Source organism: Pimephales promelas, chromosome 8 (assembly GCF_988280905.1).
Source record: "Pimephales promelas chromosome 8, fPimPro1.hap1.1, whole genome shotgun sequence".
NCBI lineage: Eukaryota > Metazoa > Chordata > Actinopteri > Cypriniformes > Leuciscidae > Pimephales > Pimephales promelas.
The window spans coordinates 7,246,766-7,274,114 of record NC_142776.1 but is presented as its reverse complement, the minus strand read 5'-3'; the positions used below and the strand labels follow the sequence as shown (position 1 = coordinate 7,274,114).

The following is a 27,349-nucleotide window of genomic DNA, read 5'->3' as shown; positions in this document are numbered from 1 at the left end:
TGGCTAAAATGGGACAAACATATGGTCGTCTGGAGACAGCAGGGCTTCTGAACTCTGGCCCTGAACAACAAAATCAGGGTCACTAGAAAGTTCCAGGCAGGCCAAGCTTGGAGCTAAACGCTGCAGGAAAGCGGATCTCGAGGGCCAGAGTTATGAACCTCTCACGATCTCGAAGTCTGGGCCCCGGAGAAAACTCAGAGGAAACGAGAGCAAGAAGACCAGATATATCCAGTTTATTCTCCATCAGCAGGAAAATCACAGAAATGATCAACATGCAAGACTCAATTCACACACCCTCACCACAGACCTTTCATTTCAAATAAAGATTTGCACACAGACAAGCAAGTCAGTCACCAATGATCCATAAACAATGAAATCGATCCATTTCACGCTCACATACACACTCACACTTACATATAGACATCAAAGTACTTTATAGAAAAAGTCTCTGTGCATTGGTACAGTTTGTTCCACATTATCTGCATGTGGGTATATGAGGATGCTTTAAAACTTGGGCTGGTTTCGGTTTAATATCTCTTCATCAAAAAAGCAAAAAGTCTTTTCTTCACATTTTGTAAGGTCTCCCTAAGATCACGTTTATCTCTTGTGCTTTAAAAAATCTCTAGCTCGTCGACTGAGGGCTTTTTAACTGTGCCTTTGTTATTGCAGATAAATGGGGTTCTCTTGTCTCTACACCAGTCATACACCAACACAATAGTATTTCTATAATATAAATCAATATATAACATACATATAGAATAGTCTTGTATCTTTAAGTCCACAGTTGGTCAAGAGGGATGAATCGGAGGTTAAAGATCACACAATACACATTATCTTCCTGAAGAACACCACATCCGGTGCTGAGACTCAAGAAACGACCTCTCGCGTCCAAAAATATGACCATCTACCAACGTATCTTTATGGCACAAACTTCCTGAACGAATTTATAGTGTTTTTTTTTTATCATACATACAAAGAATACACATACTTGCAAATATTTCAAGCAATAAAATCTTGTCGGAAAGTAACGAATGTAAAGGAATGGTGAGAAAAGTATTTTAAGGTTGTAGCCGGTCCCGTTGGTGATCCCAAACGCCACTGAAATCCTTTGGTATGTCCTCCTGCTGAAGACTTCAAAAATGAACTGCACTCAAAATATAACAAAACAAAAAAGAAATTCAACTTCCAACACAATGACAAACTAAAGAAAAAAAAAAAAAAGCCCACCTGTATCGAAGTGTTTCTATATGACCTGGCACCACAATGCATTAAATCCCTGTTCTGTCATTCTTGGCAAAAGCGTCTCTCTCATTTGCTGGTCAGTGACAGCAGGTGATGTAAAAGGAACGTGCACGTCCAAGGTGGCCGTCTTTCAATTTCGTGATGACATGAAAGAGGATGACTGTCCTTCTTCAGAATACAGACGGATAGGAGCGAAAGCAAAGCGATCACCATCAACACAAGTCAAGCAAACCAACACTTTTCTGATACATGTTTCTAAGAGATTGAAATTAAGAGATGAATAAAAGTTCCTAACGCATTTATCTTACACATTTCAACAGTTTTTCTCCCATTCGTATTTTCGCCACTGGTCACGACGCCTTCGTTTTTCCTGCAGCTCTCGGTTGGTTTGTTTTGAACAAGCCTGTGCATGACGTAGTGTAGCTGAACTCCGTGTGTCTGAATGAGGAAGATGATGGGCAGAGGAGCAGTGGCTCAGTCAGCGTAATGCATGATGGACTCCACGTAGTTCCCCGGGAAGAGGCCCGTGGTGCCGCACATCACACCCTCGTACCAGCCGTCGTCGTTCTTCTTGATGACGTAAATGATCGCCCCCTCCTGGAAGGAGAGCTCGTCCTCTTTGTCGCGCGCGTAGTCGTAAATCGCCACCACTGATAAGGAAAACAGAAGTCTGGTTATCTTTTTATTCAGAGTTTTACTGTATGGCAGACTGTGCTTCGCTGTAGATACTGAAAGATGAGTAAGAGGATGCTGTTAGAAACACTTTGAAACGCTGTGATTATTCAAAATACAGCACCACCTCTCCTATCTTACAGCCATTTTGAAATTGTTTCTACGGAAATATTAGAAATGTTTTATTTATTGTTAAAGCTCTATGCTGGATATTTAATTGTGCATAGCCAATTTTTAAACTTAAACGTGTATCTACTGTTAAAGGTTGTATCAGTGATTTCAGGCCCAAACTTAAATGATCACATTCATCGAATCTTTCCTAACGATCCGCAAGCTGCCCGCCCCATAAGCAGGCAGACAAAAAAATGCGTGATCATTTATGTTTGGGCCAAGCGGCAACCTCCCCGTCTCTCGAATTAAACTGCAATTCATCGAGTGGCTGCAAAAGCGAGTCAAATCTGTATCTCCCTAAAGTTAAAATGTGTAACTTCACAGCAAAAAAAAAAACATGTTTACAGCCTGGTGGCAAATAGTTATTTTGGTCTATATTGCTAATTTTGCCCTTCATGCAGACTGATCTCATGAAGTAGCGTGTGTATGCCACGCCAATTCGTATTTCCATTTTTGGCGTGCTATCAAGACGCATAATCGCCTTTCAGCGTGTTTATGAACGCCGTTGACTTAACGTTATATAAATATATGACTTACCTCAACCCCGTCCCTAAACCTAACAGTCACTGGGGTTAATGGCATTTATGACTGGAGATTTGACTGCGTGTTCAGACACGCGGAATGACACGGACGTTAATGGCGTAGACATAGAGATACACGCGGATAGCTCAAAATGCGTAGAGATAACACGCCACCTGACTCGAAAGTGGCGTGTATGTTTACGCAAAAGTCATGATGTCATGTTGCTTCATGACGACTGTGAGGGGGGTGAATTTTTTTACAACTCATCAGTTTAAATTATATTAAGGCCCCGTCCACACTACTGCGTTTTCGTTTAAAAACGGAGACCTTTTGCTACGTTTGCACCTCCCGTCCAGACTTAAACGGGAAAAACGAAGAACTAAAACGGAGAAGTTTAGAAACGCTGCAGCTGCGTTTTGAATCTCCGGAGGGCGTTTTAGTGTGGACGAGACAAAACGGAGGAGTTCAGAAACGCTGACGCAGAGGCTGACGCTCGGCTCTATGATTGGGTGTTGATGATCGCTGGTGTGGACAGAGATTGCATTCATTTTAATTCTCCGTTTTTAAACGAAAACGCAGTAGTGTGGACGGGGCCTAAGTCTTAAAGTTCTGAATAATTAAGGGCGTGGCCACTTGAGTGACAGCTGGATTGCCGCTGCTTTCACTGCTAGTCGTTTGTCTGCTGTCTGTTAGCGTCACCCTCAGCTGTGTTTGTGCTTTTTCCAGGATTATTTCATACAATTTAATACACGTATTATACCTTCGCCTGTGCATGCCGTTGGATTTCGTCATGTCGAGTATGAAGAGAACGACCAGCGCTGTATTTCCAGCTGTTTCCCTCACATGCACTAATGGATGTCTGACAATTTCAGTGCTTTCTCTCCATCCATGCAATAGATGCACACACTTGAGTGAGCGTGGATTTCTAGTGGATTTACTTGAACTTCTGAGGTAATATCTTTGGTTTAACCCATCTGAGAAATTGAGAGGCAGCCAAAATCAGATTGTAAAATGGACTGAATAAAGCGCATTACGAACTTGACCAGCGATGCCCTGCTGACTGATATACGCACAACCGGCACATCCGGGAATTTAATTGTCAATTTTGTCCCCGCCCCCTTTTGGGGGAGAACAAACTAGACTCCCCATAGACGTCAATACAAAATAACGGCAAAAACCAATGTCCGTACACAGCCGACAGGAGTAAATAACTTAAGAAATCACTTATATAAAACATGTCAAGTAATTATATGTCTACCCTGCCTGCCATAGAGTCTGAAAGATACATACACAAACTTAATTTGGCCAATTTGAAAAAATTGATGTAACAACCCCACCTAGTGGCCAAAGGTGTCTTACCCGGACATTTACTTGTACCTCATCGAGTCAACAGGTAAGCCAGTGAATGATTTTATTTTGTTTTTTTAAAGTAAAAACCTTAATGTATATATTATGAATTTATGATGATGATGACAGGTAGCCTGGGCTAGTTGATAACGGGCATACAAAAATGTAAAAAAAAAAATTAAACGGGCATAAAAAAAACTTTCACGCTCTATGGCAGGCAGGGTGGACATAATTACTTGACATGTTTTATATAAGTGATTTCTTAAGTTATTTATGCCTGCCGGCTGTGTACGGACGTTGGTTTTTGCCATTATTTTGTATTGAAGTCTATGGGGGGTCTAGTTTGTTTCCCCCATAAGGGGGCGGGGACAAAATTGACAGTTAAGTTCCAGGATGTGCCGGTTGTGCGCATGTATGTGCATGAATCACTGTCACACGCACAAGCTTAGAGCAATATTGTAAGTTACTGTCTGCATGATAATACACTTTTAACTAGCAGAATAATTATGCACATAGTTGATACACATAGATGAGTGTTTGTATGTTGTGAGAAATGTGTGTGATCTGTGTTATGTAACGTTACTGTTGTATACATGCTCTTAACTAATTGCACCCTTGTGAGATTAATACAGTTGACAAAAAAAGTAAAGTAAATAGTCTCACTTTTAGTTACATCTTAACTATTATAATATTTCGAAGGGCAAAATGTGAACTTTAACTTTTGGCTTTAATTCTTCAATCGGCTGTCACTTCAGCGCGAGGGCGGTAGCATACAGCATTAGCACCTCAGCTCCACCCACGTCCCGCCCCTTTGCCCATTTTATTTTAGTGACGAGAGGTGACGCACTGCCAAGATGGCGACGGCCAGCCCCACCCACTTTAGGCTTCAAAAACGCTCTTCAGAAACCTACGGGTGACATCACGGATACTACGTCCAGATTTTTTTTTACAGTCTATGGTCTGGGAATCGCTGATACAACCTTCAATACTGTACATTATAATGTTATGTACCTTTCTTCATTCAACTCAATAGGAGCCGTACTTATAAACCTATTAACAACATAGAAAAAGCTTTTCTAAATGGCCAAATGAGTGTTTAAAATGCGCTGTGAGAAAAACAGTAGCATGCCTTTCTCCAGGTAACTGCGAGGCGCCCATGGCGGGTCTTCTTCAGCGTAAGGGTCACTGTACTCCACCACTGCTGACTCTTCCTCATCATCACCCTCCTCATCCTCATAGTCCTCTGGAGGCGGCGGGGGTGGGGTTGCCTCCTCAAACTCCTCCTCTTCTGCAGGGGGCGGTGGTGGAGGTGCGTCTGTGACTGAAGGGATGGGATGGAATAAATAATCTTGTTTTCTTTAAAGCAATGTCTGAAGAAATTAGGTTATTTCTTTTTGCTGATGTGAGATAAATGACTCATGCTGGATGGGGATAGTTCACCCAGTAATTAGTCTGAATTTTAATTAAGTCACTGTAGTCACTTGGACTATTTTAACAATGTCTTTACTAACTTTCTGGCCCGGCAAGTTTCAATTACAATAGAAGCCTATGGAGGAGTGAGCCAGTTCTCAGATTTAATCAAAAACATCTTAATTTGTGTTCCGAAGATAAACGGATGTCTTACAGGTTTGGGAAAGCAAAAGGTGAGTAATTACTGACAGAATTTTCATTTTGGGGTGAACTATCCCTTTAAGGAGAAAAATGTATTAGTAAGGAAATTAGTACTACATTTAGGGAGGGAAGAATAACACTGACCTCAAAAAAGAAAAAGGGAACTTCACAAAGGCCATGTACACACTGCAGCTAAATAAGGGTAGGCAAATAAGGTTTTTCCCACACCACTACATCTCAGAAATGATATATTTGAACCCTTTCAGTCCGAATGAAGTGTTTTGAAATTAAATGTACATTATGAGCCTGACTCTTATATGCTAGTTTTATAGAATCACTCAAAAAGACAGTCATTACTTTCAATCATGTCTGACGTGAAATGAACCAAGAAGTGGCTCACATGTAGAGCACATGCTGTTGTTAAATAGCAAACGCTGAACAAAACAGTGTCTCGTCACGTTTTTCAGTGTGTACGTGGCCTAGCACTGTGTCCTAACCAGACGTGACAATGCAACCTTTTGCAAACAAAGTATGTTTGCAAATGCAAACATTTGACAATGCAAAGTACCTTTTCCATATTAATCAAAAGTTTTTGTCCTAACCAGCTGCGACAGTGATACGTGACCAGCAACTGGGGACTCTATTATTAAACGCTTTCTATTTCTGCAACAAGAACAAGAACATACAAATGATATGTCCAATGACAATGATAACCTCAGGTACTGAATATAAAACGGTTTCATTTCATTTTGAATATCACTATGTGTGACTTTAATAGCCAAGAGACAATGGATAATTTACCTCAGATCTTTGAGAAAAAATATAATAATCAAGAAGGCATACACCGATACCAGCTAAGCTTTCTCATGCTCTCTTTTCTTCAGTGTTGGCAAGTTTTCCACGGTACATGATTGGACTAGTTTTGGCCGTGATTGGGTGGGTTTTGAATAGCAATTGGACTGGTTTTATTACGCAAACCAGGCAACCCTGCACCTGCCTCCTCTCACTCACTCGTCACATTCGTTTTGGTTAAATAGTGTTAAGAGTTGCAGAGCCTGAGTTCCGGGGTAGTGCCAAATTCCCATGACCCATAGTAGGTGCTGTAGTGAGGGTAGGGTTAGGGTTAGGATTGGGATAAGGAGCAGGTCAGATTAGCTCAACACAGCGCCTACTAGGGTCACATAATTCGGAACAACAAGGTTGCAGGTATAAAGCATAATTTTACTCATTCCCACAGGTTTCTTACTCACACCAACCTGTCTCTATATTCTATATTATTTATTTGTGCTATGGTTTGCAATTTGTTTATGTTTTTATTTTATTACTCACTTGTTGTTTGTTGTAAATTTAGTTCAGTGTTTCAAAAAAAGCCTCCTTGTGTAAGCAATTGCAACAAATGTACCCAAATTATCAAAGAATTATGAAATATCTATAAGGCAGTTTTCCCAGTGGTATTGAATATCGATATTTTCCAAGGTATCGTATCGAATTTAGACACTCCAGTATCGTGATAACACTAGATAAAACTGTGAACTCTGTGAGTGTATTCATGACAAAGTCACAGAGTATGTATGCATTTTATAAATAATTCTCATAAATAAAAACAATAATTCTATAGAGTTTTGTAAGCTTGTCTTTTGCCACTGGAATCTAATTGCATTACAGCTGGTGAGGACATGCAGGGAGTCTACAACACTAATGTCTAAAATGAGCATGCAAATGTTTAAAGAGCACCTATCATGGATTTTTCATGTAGTGTGAAAATATCCTGCAAAGATTTATACCTAAAAGTGCACCGTATATAAAGTTATTGTCTTTCAAAAGTGAGAGTCGACTCTGAGTCTATGAAATGAATTGTTTTTGAAACGAGTCATTAGCTGTTACGTCGTGACGTAGATACAAAACATTAGCTCACCGCGCGCAAACGGAACTTGAAGTCTAGAACACATTCAAATACTTCAGCAGAATCGCATCATGTCGAGAAGACGCTGTGTTCTACATTGCAAAGACAGTTCAGCCACTTGTTTTCATTGCCCAGGGATGAGCATGTGAAGAATCAGCGGTTAGAGTTCATATTTGCAACGATACCACAACAGTATAGCCCTAACCTTGTATTCTCATCATTTTAATGACGAATCATTCAAAAACATAAAGCCGGTTGTTCCCGAAGGAGGGCTCAGTATCCAGTGTATATGGATCAGGTTCGTCCTCCTCTGAATCATAACCTGTAAGTATTATTAATAATGTTTGCTGTTATGTTTTCTGTAGCATGCACAATATAGTTATATTCTGTTGTGTGCGTTTTGTACACTCCGCGCAGCTTCTAAGCGGGGTAAAGTTAGTTTGGTTTTTGATATTCACCAGGCATTCACTGAAAAATGGCAATTACCTCCTAAGCGACTTAGCCAAATATGACTTCGCTCTATATAATAAGCACTGCCCCTCAAAAGCCGCCGCAATGTGAGTTTCGCCAGGAAAGCTCGCTCTTGACGGACACGCGAGTAAGTAACCGTGTGGAAAGTGCACTTTTTCTGACACGTTTGTTCACAACACTTGACAAGCTATAATCCATCAATGGTGATGGGTATTCCGTTTCCGACAATCTCTGCCTACGGTTTACCAATAACAACTGACTGGGTCATTTGACCAATCGCCACAGATTCGCGTCACTCAAAGGAGGTGTTTGGGAAAATGAATCGTCGAACGAATCATTTGGGAGTCGTTGAGCAAATCAGGTAAAAATAAATGCGTATTAAAAGACAAATAAAGTGTTTTTTATCCTTGCATGCACGTTAAACTGTTTTTGGGAACTCCCAAAACAAAAATAGGAACATTTCAAATGCTATGATAGGAGCTCTTTAAAGAGCATGCAGAACCAGTCAAACACAAAAACATTTTTCCCAAACCAATAACTTACTGGTCTCCTGAACCCGAGCCACAAAGCCCATGAGTGGTAGCTGGGGGGTGATCTGGAGAATAGAGGGGGGTGGAGGGGCCATAGGGGCTGCCCACCCCAACAATAGGGACAATTTGGTACAGAAGGGAAAAAAAAAGCAAGAAAGTGAAGTGTGAAAAAATGTGGGAGAAACAAAGGGAAGGACAAGAGAGGAAGATGGCAAAAGAAAGAAAAGAGAGAGAACAATCAGATCAAGTCGGTGAGACCGAGTCCACTGGTTTAAATGACATGAATTTTAAGTATTGTAATTATTTTCTACCATTATATGAGGACATTTGAGCATGTCTGGTCTCTACCTTGGTTTAGGTTGTAGTGTGGCCCTCCATTGAGCTGGTTTTGGATCATGTTTGGATTAGTGTTTTGAGGCATGTTGTTGGGCTGTCCAGTAACTGATGACGGCCGGCGATAGGGCAGGGAACCTCCCACAGAGGGCGTGGGGTGCCGCGTCATTGGCCGGTTCATACTGTAAAAGTGAGGTCCGTTGCCTAGGGGATAAAGACATAAGAAATAATAAAACTAATTCTGTTGGTACATCTCTGAATCAGTATGGAATACACAATAAGTAGACCATGGCACATTCAACGGTATATGGAATGAACTAAAGACATGCTCTAATCAAACCATCTTTCTCACTCTCTTTATTTATTTAATTGGCAAGTAGCCATGTAATAAGCGTGACAGCACAGAGTCAGCCTTCATTAATCACAAAATAATGAACGGCTTTGAGGCTGACTGTACATTCCTTACATTGCACGCACCAATACTGAGTGAAACAGTGTATTTTGATCAGACTGAAAACTTTTTAGCAATGAATGACATACAATACAATGAATTAGCCAAAAAGAGGGATCATATAAGGCAACATATGCTCCTTAGAAATCCTGTCTTAAAATTCCGTCTAGGTAGGTAGCTCATTAGTTCTTGAACAGAGCTATGGAAAACAATATATATAACCTTTATCCATGTAAAATGTTGGCCCTTCTCATCATTAAAAGTAAATAGTCCCAAAACAGTCCCTAAAAAGCATGTACAGGAAGCAGAGATGGACCAAATGATGTGATGGAGACGTCACTGGGAAATGTAATCCTGCCAAGAACTGGAGATGCACAGTGAGCCAAGACAAACCAAGCCCATGCAGGTGAAACCTGGGTGAGGTGGAGGAGGGATGAGTGCTGGGTGAATCACGCATCACGTATGTTCACGTGCAGGTTGTCACTCAAAGATGAACGATGGACTTGAGGAGGGGGGTGAGGGGACTCACCTTGAGCAGGGGTGCTAGTTGCAGCAGCAGGGTTGGTGTTGGTGCTAACAGGAAGGTTGGGGGGCAGCTGTGGGGGTGGTGGTATCTCAGGAGGGCCCTCTGCTGGCAGGGTGGGGGGAGGAGGGGCAGGGGCGGGGGGCACTGGCTCTGGGGTGGGTGGTGGCGGGGGTACGGGAGGGGCAGGGATAGTAACGCTTGGAGGGGGTTTCGGAGGGTTGGGAGGGGCGGGTGCTGTACCTGCAGCTCCGCAAGCCACACAGAGACAGGAAGCCCAGGGGAGAAGAGAACAAGAGTGACAGAACAGAGGGAAGAAAGGTCGAAAGGAGAAACAAGGCCACAGGGAGGAGGGATAGGAACAGCGAGTGAAAAAAGAGGTAAGTAGTGAACAGAAAGAGAAGTTATCATCGCTAATAGTGGGACAGGAAATAGCACTTTCAATGTAGCAAAGATACTTCCTTCAGAACCTTGGACTCATGTACTAATACTTAAGGCCTTGATATACTCACCGCAAGGTTTTATTGTTCAACTTTCCTCTCAATAACACAATAAACAACAAAAATGACAGTGGTGAGAAAAAAGCAGTTAAAGGGTTAGTTCACCCAAAAATGAAAGTTCTGTCAGTAATTACTCTCCCTCATGTTTTTCCAACCCCGTAAGACCTTCGTTCATCTTCGGAACACGAATTAAGATATTTTTGATGAAATCTGAGAGCTGGATCACTCCTCCATACTAAACCATAGGCTTCTTGAGGAATTGAAACTTGCCGGCCTCGAAAAGTTATTAAAGACATTGTTAAAATAGTCCATGTGACTACAGTGGCTAAATCTTAACTTTGTCAAGCGACGAGAACACTTTTCTTCGAAAAACATATCTTAATTTGTGTTCCGAAGATGAACGAAGGTCTTACGGGGTTGAAACAACATGAGGGTGAGTAAATAGTGTCAGAATTTTAATTTTTGGGTGAACTATCCCTTTAAGAAAGCATCTGATCACAGGGATGTTAATATGTTTGAATAGCGGATTCAAAGAATAGTCGATTACTCTACCATGATTCTTTAAGCTTGATCGTGGCCTATAGAGGGCACAATCTTCGAAGTCCACCTTCCCGCTCCGTAAAATGACAAATAAGTGCATACTCTGAGAGTGCTCCACAATATACGTTTGATTATACCATCTAGATTCGCCGTTCTAAATTAATGTGCTGCTGCATTGTAACGCATGCACAAACAGTGCTGATCATGTGCACACAGAAACATTCAATAGTGCAGTGATCTATAAATAAAATAGCTTCGAAACTGAAAAGATTGTTGGTAACTAAAATCCACAGCTTCACTATTAGTAGAGATGTTGCCAGGTGGAATTAATTCACATGCAATCGCTCTCTCACTAATGCTTTCACATGCATGTAATCTTTACTGTGCTACTTTATCAGTATCTGATTTAGAACGAGCAGAAATGTGCGAGAAACGTAACGATCCAAAGATAAAATAACTGGTAAAAATAAGCTGATATGTAGGAGCAATAGCCTTGTGGGCAGTGCTGTGTCATATGCCATAGCTGTCTCAGCTCAAGGTTTAGGCTTATTTGTTTATTAATGACGTCATCAGCGAATCGTCAATATCAACTTGACTTTAATCGCATAAATGTCGACTTTAAAAAATCTGAAGTCATTCAAGCCTTAGTTTGCACATGACGGCACTCAAATCAAGTCACATCAAATTTATTTTTATAGCACTTTATACAAGACACTGCTTTAAAACTAGCAGCTATACAATGTTAAACATGAAAAACAATGCCAGTACAGCTTCAATTTATACTAGCACTCCCGAAACAAACTTCGTTTTGGCCTGATTTCGTTCGGAATGACATCACACCAGTTCGTTCTTCGATTTCACTTGAAGTATATCGGGGCTCTTACACAAAGAGAGGAAATCTCACCGGGAAAGGCCGTGGGCGGGGCAGGAGTTGGCACGGCGATGGGCACGCCCACACTTCCACTGCCACTGTTCTCTCTGCTGCTGCTGCGACTGCTGGGATGACTGCCACCGCTGCTGCCACTGCTGACACACACAAAACACACATCGTGCTAGTTAATGTCAATTGCCATTTGACAGTTTTAGTTCCATAACTAAACCACGTGGGGGTGGGGTTGGCTTCATTAAGATCTAATGAAGATCTAATCAGTTCTTGTTCATTAAGAACTGATTAGATCTTCAAAAGTGGCCGTTTCACACCAGAATGGAGCCAGACAGAATGAGAGTAAGCTTAAAGCTACACTGTGTAACTCTTTTAGTTTATTCTTAGCTAAAAACACTTAGTTCTTTTAAAAATATATGTGCTCATTAATGTATATTTAATTCGTTCAGGTAATAAAGTATTCTCGTGAGTGTATAATATGCCATTGAAAATACATACGGGTAAGGGGTTCTAATGTCGGTCGCCATGTTGCCCCTCCATCTTGAAAGTACATTAGCCAAAGAGGGACATACCCGTTAATTCAAGCTTCACCTTTCGCGTTTACGTTTGAGTTAACACTCATGGACGAGGTCGAACTGGAAGCCATGTTAGTCTTGGACTACATTGGCCACCGTAGGAGTTAAAACGAAATCGGAATTGAGAGGAACAGAAACTAATATTCACTGAATGGTCATATACCTTTTCACTGCTAGATGGGGGTAAAAATCACACAGTGTAGCTTTGAACAATGCTGTACAATAACTGTACAACCACAATAATTAGCATAAAAAAATAAAAGAAAGTAATTAGCATCAATTTCAGGTTGATTTTAAACAGCACACATAAACAAACATTAATATTACTTACACACTTGGTCTTGCATAGTTCATTCTGCCCCAACCAAAAAATCCACATGAATACATTTCACAAAATCATAAAAATGTAATTGACCAGACCAATTAATCAATCAATATTTAGTCTATTTTCAGATTATCACCTGATTACTATAAGTAAAATAATTTAATCAGCCTGGTCGATATTTGGCCTTTTTTAGATTACGAAATAGCCAGGATAAACAAGTCTCATATTTGGCAATTTTCTTGTTATTGGCTGATTATTACTAATGGCGGACTGTTTTAAAAGCTTGTCAAATTATCAGTTAATAGCAAGTGTTAGACTGATTTATCGACCAGACAGATTATCAGGTTTAAATTTACCAACAGTCTTTTAATATTGTGCATTCCCCGTTTTTAAATATTTTTGAGGTATTTAAATGATTTTGCTCTGTTAACCATTAGTCAAAATAGAAACTACTGGTTTTTTTTTTTAAATCTCTCCCCCTTGATGAACAAGTTCAGTCCAATTTTGGTGAATGTAATTTATATACAGTCATGTGAAAATGAAAGCACACCCTTTAGAATTTTATGGTTTTATGCATCAGAACATAAAAATCATTTGGTTGTTCACCGCTAAATACAACCTCAGACTTATTACAACAAAGATAAAACCAAAATGGAAACGTCATGGGTGAAAGACTAAGTACACCCTATGATTCAGTTGCTTGTAGAGACACTTTTAGCAGTAATAAGATGGAGGAATCGCATCAATCTCTCGCATCGTTCTGGAGGAATTTTGACCTGCTCTTCTTCAGCTCATTGAGGTTTGTGGGTATTTGTTTCTGCACAGTTCTCTTAAGGTCCCGCCGCAACATTTCAGTCGGGTTGAGGTCTGGACTTTGACTGGGCCAGAGCAACACTTTGATTCTTTTTAACCATTCTGTACCATTCTGGTGTGCTTGGGATCATTGTCCTGTTGCATTACCCAATAGCGGCCAAGCTTTAGCTGTCGGACAGATGACCTCACAGATTTGACTAGAATACTTTAGTATACAGAGGAGTTCATGATAGACTCAATGACTACAAGGTGCTCAGTACCTGTCATCCTCAAAACTCCATCAGCGTGATGGACAGTTGGTATGAGGTTTTTGTGAGTTTTCACCTAACTTGGTGTTCAGCATTATGGCCAAACATCTCCATCTTGGTCTCGTCTATCCAAAGGACATTGTTCCAGAAGTCTTGAGGTTTTCTGCAGTTTCTCTGAGCAGTGCATGATCTAACCTTGGGGTGAATGTGCTAGGACGTCCATTCCTGGGAAGATTGGCAACTGTCTTCAATGTTTTCCACTTGTGAATAATTTTCCTTACTGTACATGGACTTCGAATTATTTGGAAATGGCCGTTTAACCCTTCTCAGACTGATGGCAGCAACAATTGCTCCTCTAAGTTCATTGTATTTTTTCCTTTTTAAGATCCAGAATGCTCCAGAACAGCGAACTGCCAAAACTTCTGCTTTTATAGAGGTGATCACACTTGCTGATGATCAATTACTCAAAGACATTTGATTAGCAGCGCCTGACTGCTGCTTACCCTCTTAATTCATATGGACGAAGTAAAGGTTTATTTAGTTAATGACACTGTGTAATACGTCATGTGTTGTTGTTAATCAGAGACTGTAATTACCTAATTACCAGATTACTTTTTATGATGTCCTTATAAATAAAACCATAGAACTCAATAGGGTGTCCTTTCTTTTTCAAATGACTGTATACTACCGTTTAGGGTGGTTTAATTTCTTTTAAAATATTTTTTATTCGATAGAAAATACAGTTAAACAGTAATATGAAATATTACTACAATAAAAAATAATTGTTTTCTGTTGTAATATATTTTAAATTGCGGAAATTTCAGCATCATTACCTATTTTTTTTTACCGTCTATGATCATTTCTCATCATTCTAATATGGTGATCTTTTTTCAGGATTGTTTGATGAATAGAAAGTTCAAAAGAATAGAAATGTTTCAGAACTTTTTAAATGTCTTTACTGTTACTTTGGATTAATTTGATGGATTCTGCTGAATAAAAGCATTCATTTCGTTCAACAAAAGAACAACAACCTTGGAACGGTAGTGTAATATGTGCAATCTACAAAGAAAAATTTCTTCATTCATACACATCTGTCATGGTCATGAATTGAGGGATTGTGGGTGAAAATCTGAGAAGAGGAAGAGGAGGAAGCGTTCTGTAAGAATGTGATTATGGACTCTCTGTTTATCCCCTGAGATTCTCAAAATCAGAGCGCTGAGGATGCCAACAGCAAAGAGATGAGGCGAAACGGGTAAGAGAGACTGAAATAGAAAAAGACGGTGAGTGAAAGAGCAGGAAAGAGCTCTTCTTTAAGTAGGCTATGGCTGTTTGAACCCCAAAAAAGATCCAAGTATGAGAAAGAGAGAGAAAGCAAAGGAGAAGAAAAGAGAAAGTTAGTGAGTGACTGTTACTTTGGCTGAGAGTCACGTCGCCAGACAACGTACACCAAACAAAGACAGCTTAAAAACAGGACAACAGCGACAGGAAAGACAGACAAGAAAGGAAGAGGATGCGGAAGAAAAGGGTGAGGAAGTGTGAGGGACCTTTTTTTTCCTTTTCAAAGGTTGTTTTTAAGCCTGTCTAGGGGATAATGCTGTGTGTGTGAGTGTGTGTGTGCGAGTACCTGTACGTGCGGGTCCTCTGATTAACGGATGCAGTTCTAGCCGGGCTCTGCAGGGGTGGTGCGGTGTTGCGTGTTGGACTCTGCACATAGTCGTTAGGGACGACGGGTGGACGCACAGGCTCAAGAGTCCGGTAAGGGGAGTGCCGCCTGCCAGGGGGGCGGGGTTAAAATATTTTAATATCCTCTAAGGGGTGGAGTCAAACATCATTGATGACAGACCCCAATAATTACATACTGGGAGATATTGTATCACATCTTGTAGAGTAAAAATCCATTTAGAATATTACAACAGTAGCGTTAGAGAAAACCTCACGAGTCATGTCTAATTTATAGTTCTTTGTAGATCTCAAGAGTAACTAGGGTGGGCAGTAGAGTTCGGTACTGAAAAAAATGTGACGCTTTGAGCGCTGTTCAGTGGAATCTTAAACATCTCTGATCGCCCATTGTGGTCATTGGATATGTCTGTGATTGGCTACAATGATCAGCGCTTCAAAAATATGTTGTAAATATCTATATAAATAAAAAAACAGATACGAGACTCGAGGGAATTCGTAAAAAAAAATTACCCTAGAACATGCATGTCCGAAAAGAGAAAGAACTTTTTACACTTCATGTGGTAAAATCATGGAATGAGCTTCCAGAAGAAGTTGTGTGTTCCCCTTCTATTAATTCCTTTAAGAATAGGCTGGATGCATTTTGCCTGTCAAAAGATGTTATGTATAATTAATTATAAAGTTTGCCTGTAACTAATGTAATTAATTTTATGTAATTTATTTAAGATGTTAGGAAAACTTCAATTTATTAAATTAATGTGTGAATTTGTATATATATTTAGTGTGTGGAATAGAGGATTGTATTATCCTGTACCAGAAATCTTTTCAATAAATCGTCAATAAAATATACATCAATGACGCTCTTCACCGAGCACTTATACAGATTTAGACGGGAGTGTTTGAAAGCAGACGCCTGTGTGTTAATCATTCTAGCCAATCACAGACATATCCAATGAGCGTGAGAACACAATGGCCAATCAGAGGTGTTACGTTTTCACTCAACGGCGCTCAAAGCGTCACAATTTAAAAAAGCCAGTCAGAACTGACTTGGTACCGAAATCGGTACTTTTTGACAACTCTAGTGGGCAGCATGACCAAAATAGATCAAATTATGAGTAATTTTATTTCTAAATCTACAAATAATATGAATATTAACAGACTATAAGACACTAAAGTTATTTTAACTTGACTGTCACCTGAAAAGGCCTTGCCTATAGACAATTTAGTGAATTAAACACTTTACAAATGAAAGATACTTTACTGACTGAAAAATGGTTTGACCAATCCTTTTTTACACTTTTAGGTTATCGGTTCTTTAAAAGTCTACTGATAAATGACTATGTTTAAATGTACCATCATAATGCGATTATAATGAGATTCAGGCAATACTGCGATAAAACCATGTGAACACAATATTTCACTCAAACTGATTCAATTAAGTTCATAATCATATTAACCATAATCGTAGGAAAACGTGGTGTATGCCAATTTCTGGGACATGAAAAAAAAGGCATGTAAACACTCTGACTAAAGTGTACACATGCTTTTGACGTACAGGGAAGGCGCTGTCATGCGCCATCCCACATTACATAACACATTTTTGGGTTGCTGAAGAAACTGAGCTCACGTTGACAAAGCTGCACGACATGAATAGATCGCATGATTTTGATGGACGAAAACCAAAAAAAATATAAAAATCCATAGAAATGTTTTTTAAACAATAACGGGTTCTTCCTCATCTTCTTTCCTTCCTTCAGTTTCTTTCACGGTATGATGAAACTCTAACGGTAATAAATTCATACAGTTGCATATTATATATATCGTCATACTGCCCATCACTAGCAGGAAATTATTATGTAACGCCCGAGTAGATATTTGTGGTGTATTAAGATTGTCTGAATTGCTTGTGGTTGGTCGTTGTGTTGCCATGGTGACAGTGAGGGGTTAGGGGCCGTGGACATGGGCATGGACGGAAAGAACACAGTTGAGCTTTAACAGTAACAAACATCAGCTGTAAAAACTCAATGACATGAAATAATAATAACAGATCACAAACACAACAAGACATTTTGTTCTCCACAGTGACCTGCAGTGGCAGAAAAAGGCACAAAGACTAAAACACACAGATCCAGAACAAATTAGTGTGTCAGTCCCTGAACAGAGAACAAGCCAAAGGTGTTAACTACAACACAGTCGTAGATGTGTGTGAGCCTGGCTGTCAGGGATCAAGATTAGATAAGAGATGGAGAGAAAGAGAATTTCCTTTTCAAACACCATATCAACACACGTGAACAATAGAATCTCATAATTTAAAGGGGTAATATCATATACATTTTATCATATTATTTTGCTCCTGAATGTTTTTGGTTTTTTTTGCACTGAAATACGATGCAAAAACAATTCAGATCAGACTTAAAATGCTCAGAGACCTTATTAAAGATGCACTCAGATGTAATTTTACTCAGATTGTTCCAATGACTTTCAATGTCAACTTCCAGCAGCACGGAAACATTTTCAGTTATATGTGCTATTCAGTTATTCAAAGGGGAGCTAGCAAGATAAAGAGAAAGGCATTTCAACTGACACCAATGATTGTATTAAGCCACTGATAGGGCTATTTATTTTGTGTGTAAAACTTGAATGAGGAAAAAAATTACTGAGTGGCACCTTTAATATAACAGCCCAAAATATGTAGGACCTTCCCACAATTTACTCTAGTTATTAGTTCTACAGGTGTTCCGAAATAATAGTGCCTATTGTCCTACTTATATTACCTTACCAAATTGGCATTATTGACACAACTAAATGTTTAGTCCTGATAGATAAATTGTGACTGGAGTCATACTGCAATGAGGCTGGTTAGGACACAATGTTATTTTCAACAAATGATTTTTGTGGACTGAAGCCCAAGTTTTGAGTGAAAAATGTGATCCCCCCCTTTAAGGACTGCCTGTTCTTTCTATAAAAATCAAGACCACACAAACTTTTACAGAAAAACAGAAGCTCCTTTTTTATATTAATGAACCACAGCGAGTTTCATCTCCAGTCTAGAAAGCTATTTGACAGAATATTTCTGTTCTCCCATTCAATGAAACTACATCTGTAAACAACTATGAAATGTATGTCTGGGTAAATATCTTATGTTACTTTCAAAACAATACAAATTATTCCTTAAAATGTAAAATGAAAAAAGCAGGTCCTCTATCTAGCTTACCCCAGTGTTCCTTTGCCTGGGCCAGGAGGGCTGGGTGGTTTCTGAGTCGGCGCAGCTGTGCGAGGAGTCGTACCTGCCTTCATATTCTGAGCGTTGACCTGTGGGGCAAGTGTCAAATATTATTAATCTGAGTGGGAACAAATATATATACACAGACATTATACCACATACACAAAACACACATCAACCTAAACCCGACTAAATCCTTACCTTAAACCTTAGTAACCACTACATTCAGAAATGAAGGCATTAAGAAAGGTGAGGAGAAAAAAGAGATACAAACCGTTAGTGTAAAGAGTAAAGAAACACAATATCTCACACAAAATACATTCATATTAATAAGGATGCACAATCTGCCAATATTACCATTTTTTTAAATGGTAACTTAAAGGTGCCGTAATTGATTCTCTGCAGAAATTTTTTTTTGTTAACCTGGTTGAAAGTCTCCTCATATCCTGATAGCAATCACTCTGTTAATCACTCGGTCTAAATGTATTTTTTATAAATATATGGCGTCTTTGGTAGGCGTAGGACCATAAAATGTTCGTTCAATCATTGCGTTCTGCGGTCAACGGTTCTACAGCATGTGTTCCCTGTCGGTCAATGTGTGTTTGCATACCACAACGCAGTCTGTTCACGCAGACATGAGTCATCAGCGCATTCAACTTCACGTACGCTGTGCAGTCAGAGCGAGAATGGCAAGCAAGCAGAAACCACCGAACTTTCCTTCAGAACCGACAACAAGTGGAACTGGCAAACGATCTACGATCCATATATGAAGAGTTCAGATGCAAAAGCCTCTAAATGCCATTTGAAATTTTCTTCTTTAATGATGATTTTTATCAAACTTGTATATTTAAGTTCAGTAATTTCACTTAAATAACAATTAATAGGTAATTATTATTGCCATTTAAGTGAAATCACTGAACTTAAATATCTACGCTTGATAAAAATTATCATTCTAGAAGAAAATTTCAAATGGCACTTAGAGGCTTTTGCATCTGAACTCTTCATATATACATCGGAGCCAAGCAGACTGTCATCGTGGAAACCCTTATTACACACTGACAAGTTTTGCTAGCTAAAGTAAACAAACGAAAACTTGCTGCATCAAATTCTGTGTTTACTAATTTGTTTACGATTGGTAGCGATTGTAGTGTTACTAATGCCAAGTTCAGACTGCACAATTTTAGCTCGTCGACAGGTTTTGAGAAATCGCCAACAAATGCCGAAATCACAGGCAAATCGGCGCTCGTTCACGCGAGTGACAATCACGCAGTGCGAATGAGCAAATACGCGATCTGAGAGAATCGCAGACGAGTCGCAGATGCCCGTGAGATATTAGGCATGATAAATATCTGGACCTGTCGGCAATTCAAAATCCTGCTGTGTGAAAAGTGTTCTCACTGAAAACTACATCGGCGATTACCGACAGCCAATGAGAGAGCAAGATCCAGAGCAGCGGGGAGAAGCATCGTAAACTTGAAAGCTACACACGATGTGTATTTGATATGAATAATACGTGTTGTCTAATTATAATGGAAATAATTATCATTTCTGCTTTCATCGACATAAGTGTGTATTTGACAAACTCTAAATGTATTGCTTTTTTAGTAACTTATGTGAATTTAAATGTCTGAATCTAAAATACACACTATGTGGTTGAAAACACTGAATAGTAGTGATGTCAAGCGGTGAGCGCTCTCCATCTCTGGCTCAGAAAATATGTGTAGCCTACAACAAACCAGGCTTATTGAAGACACTAAATTAGTTAATCACTTAATTTTTAACTTTCAAAGTGCACCATATTTGTGAATTTATCTTTAAAATGTACAAACTTTTCTTCTGGGGGACCCCAGGCGCAGATGGTCCACACTACACAAAATACTGTTGGAAACACAGTGGCTTATATGATAGTCTTCGAAAAATACAATTATTACAAGCATTATTAGGATTTTACCACCTCATTAACCCATTGATGTTATCAGAGGCAAAATACAAACACAATTGCATTAAACTACTGTCGAGTTTTTGTTTTTAAAATGTCATGTTGATAAAATACATTTTAACTAAAGCCTAGTTTATTAACATTTTTTGGGGGGCGATTGCGGGGCAGGTGTGGGGCAGGTGGGGGACGAACCCTTCCCTGCCTTCAAAGTAGGGAATGGCAGAAAAAGTTTGAGAAACACTGATTTATACCAAAAGCCAACATATCCAATAACGGGGATGTAAAAGAAAAAACATATTTATCACATTTGAACTTGCATATTTTCACATTTTACAATTTTTTTTTTACTTAATTATTTTAAATGCTCTGAATTTCCCCATATCTGAAGCAGATAAGATCAGGACATCTAATTTCATTTTCAACAGATTTTACTGCTTTTATGTGCCCCAAAATTTCTATATCATATTTCTATACCCACCACCCCAAAAATATATTCAGGTTTAATCATATTTAACTGAATACAAATTCCACCCTAGTCAGTGGCGCTCATTCAAATGCAGACATACAGAGTTTGGCTTCATCCCTACCTTTACGCCGTGGCCTACGTCATCCAGCAAACTGTAGTCAATGGGTTTGCGGATGTAGCGTACAGGCCTCTCGGGATTGGCTGGTGCGATGATCTTGTGCGTGCGGGAAGTGTTCTTATTGGTGGTGAGGATGCCAATCTCTCGCCTGGCCACCTTCTCTTTATGGATGTCCACCGTCTGCGGAGGAACGGTGTGTGATTTGACGTATACAGAAATGTACGTATACGATAGTAACGAAACAAATTACAGGATTTTGCATGAAATCAAAAAGAACAAAACATGAATGACAAGCAGTCTGTAGAAGAGATTTCCCAAGTCAACAGACCATAAAATATCAAATCTAATTTGATTAATATAAAAGGACTGCTATTTGCCAAAGTTTAAAATTTAGGGGTTTTTATTTTATTAAACCACTTACCTTAAATTATGAGCAATAGTAAGAGTAACGCTTTCCTTAGAAAATTAACTGAATGTAGAAACAAAACTCCAATGTTCAACTCACAAAATGCAATTTACCAACAACCCTAGATGTTTCTATCGCAGTAAGAATTACCTGTGAGATGTGGTTGATGGACGACTCCATGCGGCGTAGCTGGGACGCCTGTATATCCAGCATCTGGAGCACATTGTTGGCAAGAGTGTTGATCAGATACGCTACACTGGCCAAAGACTGAGTGGTGTAGCTTTTGGTTTCTTCTAAAGCTCTGTGCTTATCTGGAGACTAGATGGAGAGAAAAGAAGGAGAGAGGGAGTTAATCTGAGCACAGAAGGATGGATAGAGGTGAAAGAGAACATGATATTGCCACATGGCCTAATTTCTACTCCCTCGTTTTCACTCCGCTTCAGGGGTGAACGTCTGATGCATATGGCACACAAAATGGGAAACACTTCAAGAGTTTTGAAGTCATCATCTGATTGGTTGAATAAATCTGATTCTGTTGTAATGCCAAACCCCCTCATGGAATTAGAAAGCCGTTGTGTTTACACATATTAACTAAATGCTGGATTTTCAAAAATATGTGAAGTTCACGGCTCCATCGTTGCAGTAAACTTGCACAACAACATTTTTTAATGGATAATTTATTAGACGCATGCTGGTCTGTTATCATATGGACATCAACTTTTAGTTTTCACACCCCTAAACATGGTGCAGAACTAAACGAACTGTGATTGGTTACTTTAGATGTCACTCACGGGCGGTTCTTGGACAATGAAAGCTGCAATGGAGTCCAGACATTCTGCATTCAGTCTAAGGTCTAGCTACGCAAGACTGAGACAAGCAAAGACAAGTTCACGTGTGCATTTATGTCCTTGTGTGCATATTTAAGTTATAGTATTACTTTTATGTATGCATATGATTAATTTCACATAGGACGCATTTGATGGAGTTAATAATTAATTAGCCAGCAAAGCACTTCAGTTTACCAGTGTTCACTCACTTAAATGGCAATGCCGACATTATTGACTTTTATTGTGTTATTTGAGACAGTCATATTCCTTTTAGATGTTTCTTTTTCAGAAAAAAGTAGAATATTAATAGTAATCCAGTTCTATGTTCTGCATATTTTTTCAACAGTAAGACTTTGTTTTAATTAAAATCGTTTCTCTTGAAAATACAGTTAAGTGCAAGATGATGTGCAGCGCCAATCTTCCATTTATTTCACATTACAATGAGAACACTATAGAATTAAATTGTTGTGTTTAGTTGCCCGTGTTTCAGCGAGTTGTAGAGGGCATTTACAATGGGAATAACACTTTCTGGCTAACATGTAACCTACTTCAAGTTCACTTGCATTTGCATCCTGTTGTACAGATACAAGTTGTAATGTAATGTAAAAGACGCAACAAGTGAGCAGAATGATCAAATATTATCGTCTAGTATGTACGACAGCACATTGGCATGCAAAATACAAATTGTATTTTGCATTCAAACAAATCGTGCTCTCCAGCGCCACGCTTTTTAAAATGCGTGTTGCATCTACGGTAGCCGTTATGTACCAAAAAGCTAAGACTGGATGTCTTCTAATAGCATTTCGTTGAGTTTTCCTTCAGATGAACAGGTTTGTAATTTCAAACAAACTGCAACTTGACACAGCGAACAAACAAACAGTACTGTATGAATTACTGACTGTGAAAACATGAACTATTGACATTTTCAGTCAGAGAAAAAGAGGAAGCTCCCAAAAAGAAAGTTGCTTTATTTTATTGTAACTTAGTCGGTTATAAAGAGACGAGACATGGGCTATCTGAATTAAAATAAAAACATGACCGTGATTGCCTTTATGATTGGTCTGATTTTTTCAAACGTTCACCATGAATTTTTTTACTATGCGCAAACAATGCAAGAACAATCATATGCTCTATTAAAATATAATGTTATCGAATTTCTAGGTTACAGAAAGTAAACTAACAAACCTTGTTTTTAGCGCCTTCTCTACGTGTACTTTACTCAATATAGCTGCTAACTTTATTCATCAAATAGTCTGTTTAGCCTTTCACTATAAATGTTAAATGTATAAATGTAAATGTTCTACTGTCTATATTATAAAATACAAAACCAAGCAAAGAAAAAATGCTTGTAATTAAGACTGTGACATTGACTTGCCTGTCGAGGAGAAAGCAGGCAACTTCAGCGTCTCTTTTGAAATAATAAAAATAATAGTAATAATTTGTTACATTTCTATAGCGCTTTTCTGAGACCTCAAAGCACTAAAGGAAATCTTTCTCCTTCATTAGCTTTATCCACCTGGAAAAAGCTATCCCGACATTTACTCTTGTTTTTTTAATCTGCGGTCACGTTTCCTTTTTCGTTCAATTTGGTACTTTGACGAGTATTTCTTCTCCTGTGGCTCGCATACGTATGATCTGCCATAGAAAATAAAATTGCAATTCAGCTTTTTAAAATTGCCGGGTTTAGACAAGCGCCTCTCACTGCTCTGCTCGTCCGATTCTGCTGCTTCAGTCACGTGACGCTGGCTCTAAACGAAACGCGTTGTGGAAATGCGTTTGCCTAGTACTTTTTGATCCTCTCTGCTGCTTATTATATTTTTTCAAGATGGCGCAATGACATGGAAGCCTCCGTGGACTTATCCGTCCCATGTATATAAAGATAATAAATTCTTTGTTTACAAGGAGAAGTCAGATAATTGGCAGAGGTATTTGTACACCACTGAGGACATATTTATGAATAAAAATATTGTTTTTAGATAACAAATTACCTAAAAAGTTCCTTTAAAGTATCAATTAACTTTGTATTATTTCTTTTTTTAATAAACACAAAACAATATATATTTTATTTATGAAATGTAAGAATTTGATATGAATGATGAATCATACAAATAGAAACTCACAAAGGTAAAAATGGAAATCAATTTAGTGAAAAATTTGAAATCATTTCTGTCAATGCGATGAACCAACCATTGTGTAGAATATGAAAAATATGAAAAGCTTTGGGTTCTGTCATGGTATCAGTATATAAAAAAAAGTATAATATTGTCACGCAAAATCCCCAAATATATTGAGACACAATTTGTTAATATGGCACAACCCTACACCCCTTCATGATTAATTTCCTATATAAGAGCAAACTAATTTAAACAGACACTGAAGCAACCAATCAGAGCAAAGCACTACCATGAAAAAAAAAAAAACCCGTCTCGGATCACTGCCTCATTGGCTGCCCACACAGCCATCATTCATTCCCTTCCAGCGTAACCATGGTGATGCTGTCAAATATATGGGAAGGCCCACTGATGAACGGTATGGTGAGTGAGGATAGTGGGGGAGGAGGGTAGTGTGTGAGAAACACGCTCTATGTAGCATTCACAGCAGATGAAACCGCTTCAATGATCACTTCAAAACAAACTAACATAGTAATTCAATAAAAGTATTCTATGACTTCTGCACCTCTTCGAAAGCCAAAGAACCAATGTTGCTTTGGCGTCAATAATAATGTCAGATCTGGCATGAAAGGCACATTTTGATTTCTGACATTTTGATTTCAGTGTTTTTCACACTTCTGAAAAATTGAGCAGGAATTGTTTGGACTACTTTTATCTTGCATTTATGCTCTCCATTTTCATTGTATGGACAATTGGCCATTTGATGTTGCACTGAAGAGCGGCAATCACAGAGTGTTTGAATGAGACGATAATGAGGAGATTAACTATGGGAGAACGGTCATCATCGCACGCATCAGCTCGAGATAAAAACCTTCTTTGGTCGTCTACGCTTTAAGCAAAACATCAAACCCTCCGTTTTGTTCAATAAAACACCAGAAATCCAGAGAACTCAATGACTTTACTATCAGATGCATAAAAAAGGTTCTTCTATGACACCTGTGCAAATAATGCAACAATTAATCTGGCTTTTATTCATTATTTGTGGCATGACAATAATAGGAATCTCTCTGAATAACCTCGCTAACATATCTTTATGCAATATGCATGAATTGAGGATGAGGGAAATATTGGGTTACTAAACTAAACTGAAACCAGACCACAGACCACAGGCAAGCAAGACTCATATCAACACGAGCTTCACGCTGTTATGGAAAGAAATCTAAGCTTGGTCACTTAAAGCTATTTATGGTATTTCGGAGCCTGCTGTGACAATGAAGTGAGAGGAATACAATGATTTATCACAACCAGAAAATGCAGTCAGGCTCAGCAAGCATCATCACTATGTGCTCTGCACCTACGGGTCTGAATCAGTTCCAATATGAACTGAGGTCCCCCTGGGTCAAATCACAAAGAAAACATCTTTACAACTATCAGCTCTCGCTCTTAAACTAAAACCATATGGTTTTGCGCATTGACAGACCAGCAAGTATGCAATATTTATAAAGAATGCATCACGACTCAAAAGTACTCGAATCAGCATCCCCAGAGAACAAACTCATATCCAGTGACATTCAGTCACTGATCTGCCAGGGTCCATGTGACATGGCATGCACTGTATTTTTGGAGCAATAAATGTCAAGAGTTAGATTTCTGATGCTCTCTAAACAGAGAAGTGCATATCCTTACACACCCACGTCTGTGGATCCCCCAGGAATGCTCAAAATAACATGAATTTAGTCATTCATTTTTGTTCCAGAAGCACTTCACAGTTTCCAGAGTGAATCATCAAACTCATGCGAGCCGAGGAAAAACTGTTTTTACCATAGTTCTTGCATAAGCTAACGTTATATGCTAGTTTAACTAAGGTATTATGTGTACTTAACTAAGCAAGCACTTCATTAGACCAACATAACAATAAACAAACAAACGGTATTTGTTGTCAAAGAACAGCCTAAACAGAATTATATATTCACAGAAATTAAGAAAAGTTAACTTAAATGCCACATCCAAGTTAGTCAATTGGACCATAGTAAATTTTAGCGATTTCGAAAACTAGTACTTAACGTTACTTGTCACAAACACATATCCCCTTTGGTCTACAACCTAATTTAAACAACAACTTAATATTAATTTTAAAAATATGTAGTAAAACGCTTAATATTAATAGATAACTACACTTAATTGTACATTTATCAAACAAAAACATTGCCCAAAAGCCCTCGGCATTTAACGTTAGCCGCCGAGCTAACTTCAAAAACACTGCGCTGCTTTTTCCACAAAAAGTAGAATTCGTTATACACCATTTTTAAATTATAACACTACGTTTAAATAATAGTTTAAACTCATAGTACATGTAAAAAGAGGGGAAACAGACTGTCCTTGGATGTGATACATTTGAGGTTTAGCTAGCTACACATTGGTTTCGCTTCGGCTAGCGCGTTAGCCTAGCTCAGCGTTTGAGGCCCCATATCTGTACTATAACACTGAAATGGTCAATAAAACGCATACAAAGTGTGTTATGTGTTGATTTGGTGTATTATAAACTATAAAGAATTACAAAGCAGTTGAAATATGGTGATTTCAGTCAACTCGACTGCCTTGTCACACGACAACACAAGCAGTCGGATCATTCATCTCTGGTGTCATTTCTCCGGTGTTTTTAGATATTTTATTTACCTGTATGTAGTTGCTCTCGCAGTACTCGGCGACTCTCTCTAGATTGGCGTAGCTGTCCAGCAGAGCTCCTCGACCAGCAGGAATCTCCTCTTCCAACAGCATCTGCAGCTCCGCCATCTTCACATCTTACTGATGCATGCAAGAGGAAAACACCACCATCACACTCCCTCTCCCTCACTGATACATGCAGGAGGAAAACACCATCACATAACCCCGTCTCTCTCTCTCTTTCACATTCACACATTC

General features: G+C 38.9%; 1 protein-coding gene across 15 annotated transcripts; it reads right to left on the bottom strand.

Annotated features, from left to right (window-relative positions):
- Window positions 1-218: 218 nt before the first annotated feature.
- abi2b (abl interactor 2b) lies at window positions 219-27,336 on the bottom strand. Of its 15 annotated transcripts, none has more exons than XM_089133817.1 (12): window positions 27,104-27,336; window positions 21,640-21,807; window positions 21,087-21,263; window positions 18,762-18,779; window positions 18,552-18,649; window positions 15,285-15,431; window positions 11,721-11,839; window positions 9,783-10,019; window positions 8,818-9,006; window positions 8,483-8,569; window positions 5,084-5,275; window positions 219-1,892 (listed from the first exon to the last, which is right to left on the bottom strand). In XM_089133817.1, the coding sequence occupies exons 1-12, from the start codon at window positions 27,218-27,220 to the stop codon at window positions 1,717-1,719; spliced, it is 1,725 nt and encodes a 574-aa protein (XP_088989943.1). In that variant the 5' UTR covers window positions 27,221-27,336; the 3' UTR covers window positions 219-1,716. The 15 variants fall into 15 exon arrangements, with proteins under 15 accessions (XP_088989943.1, XP_088989942.1, XP_088989948.1 ...); XM_089133816.1 differs by having other exon boundaries at window positions 11,721-11,842; window positions 27,104-27,334; XM_089133822.1 differs by lacking the exon at window positions 15,285-15,431.
- Window positions 27,337-27,349: the final 13 nt, after the last annotated feature.

What these genes read in the sequence shown, in the direction of transcription:
- abi2b (XM_089133816.1), bottom strand. Translation starts at nt 27,220, where the DNA reads ATGGCGGAGCTGCAGATGCTGTTGGAAGAGGAGATTCCTGCTGGTCGA. An exon ending in CCATCAACCACATCTCACAG is followed by an intron (nt 21,264 to 21,639) that starts GTAATTCTTACT and finishes GTTCCTCCGCAG; the next exon opens with ACGGTGGACATCCATAAAGA. An exon ending in AACTAGCACCCCTGCTCAAG is followed by an intron (nt 9,007 to 9,782) that starts GTGAGTCCCCTC and finishes TTTATCCCCTAG; the next exon opens with GCAACGGACCTCACTTTTAC.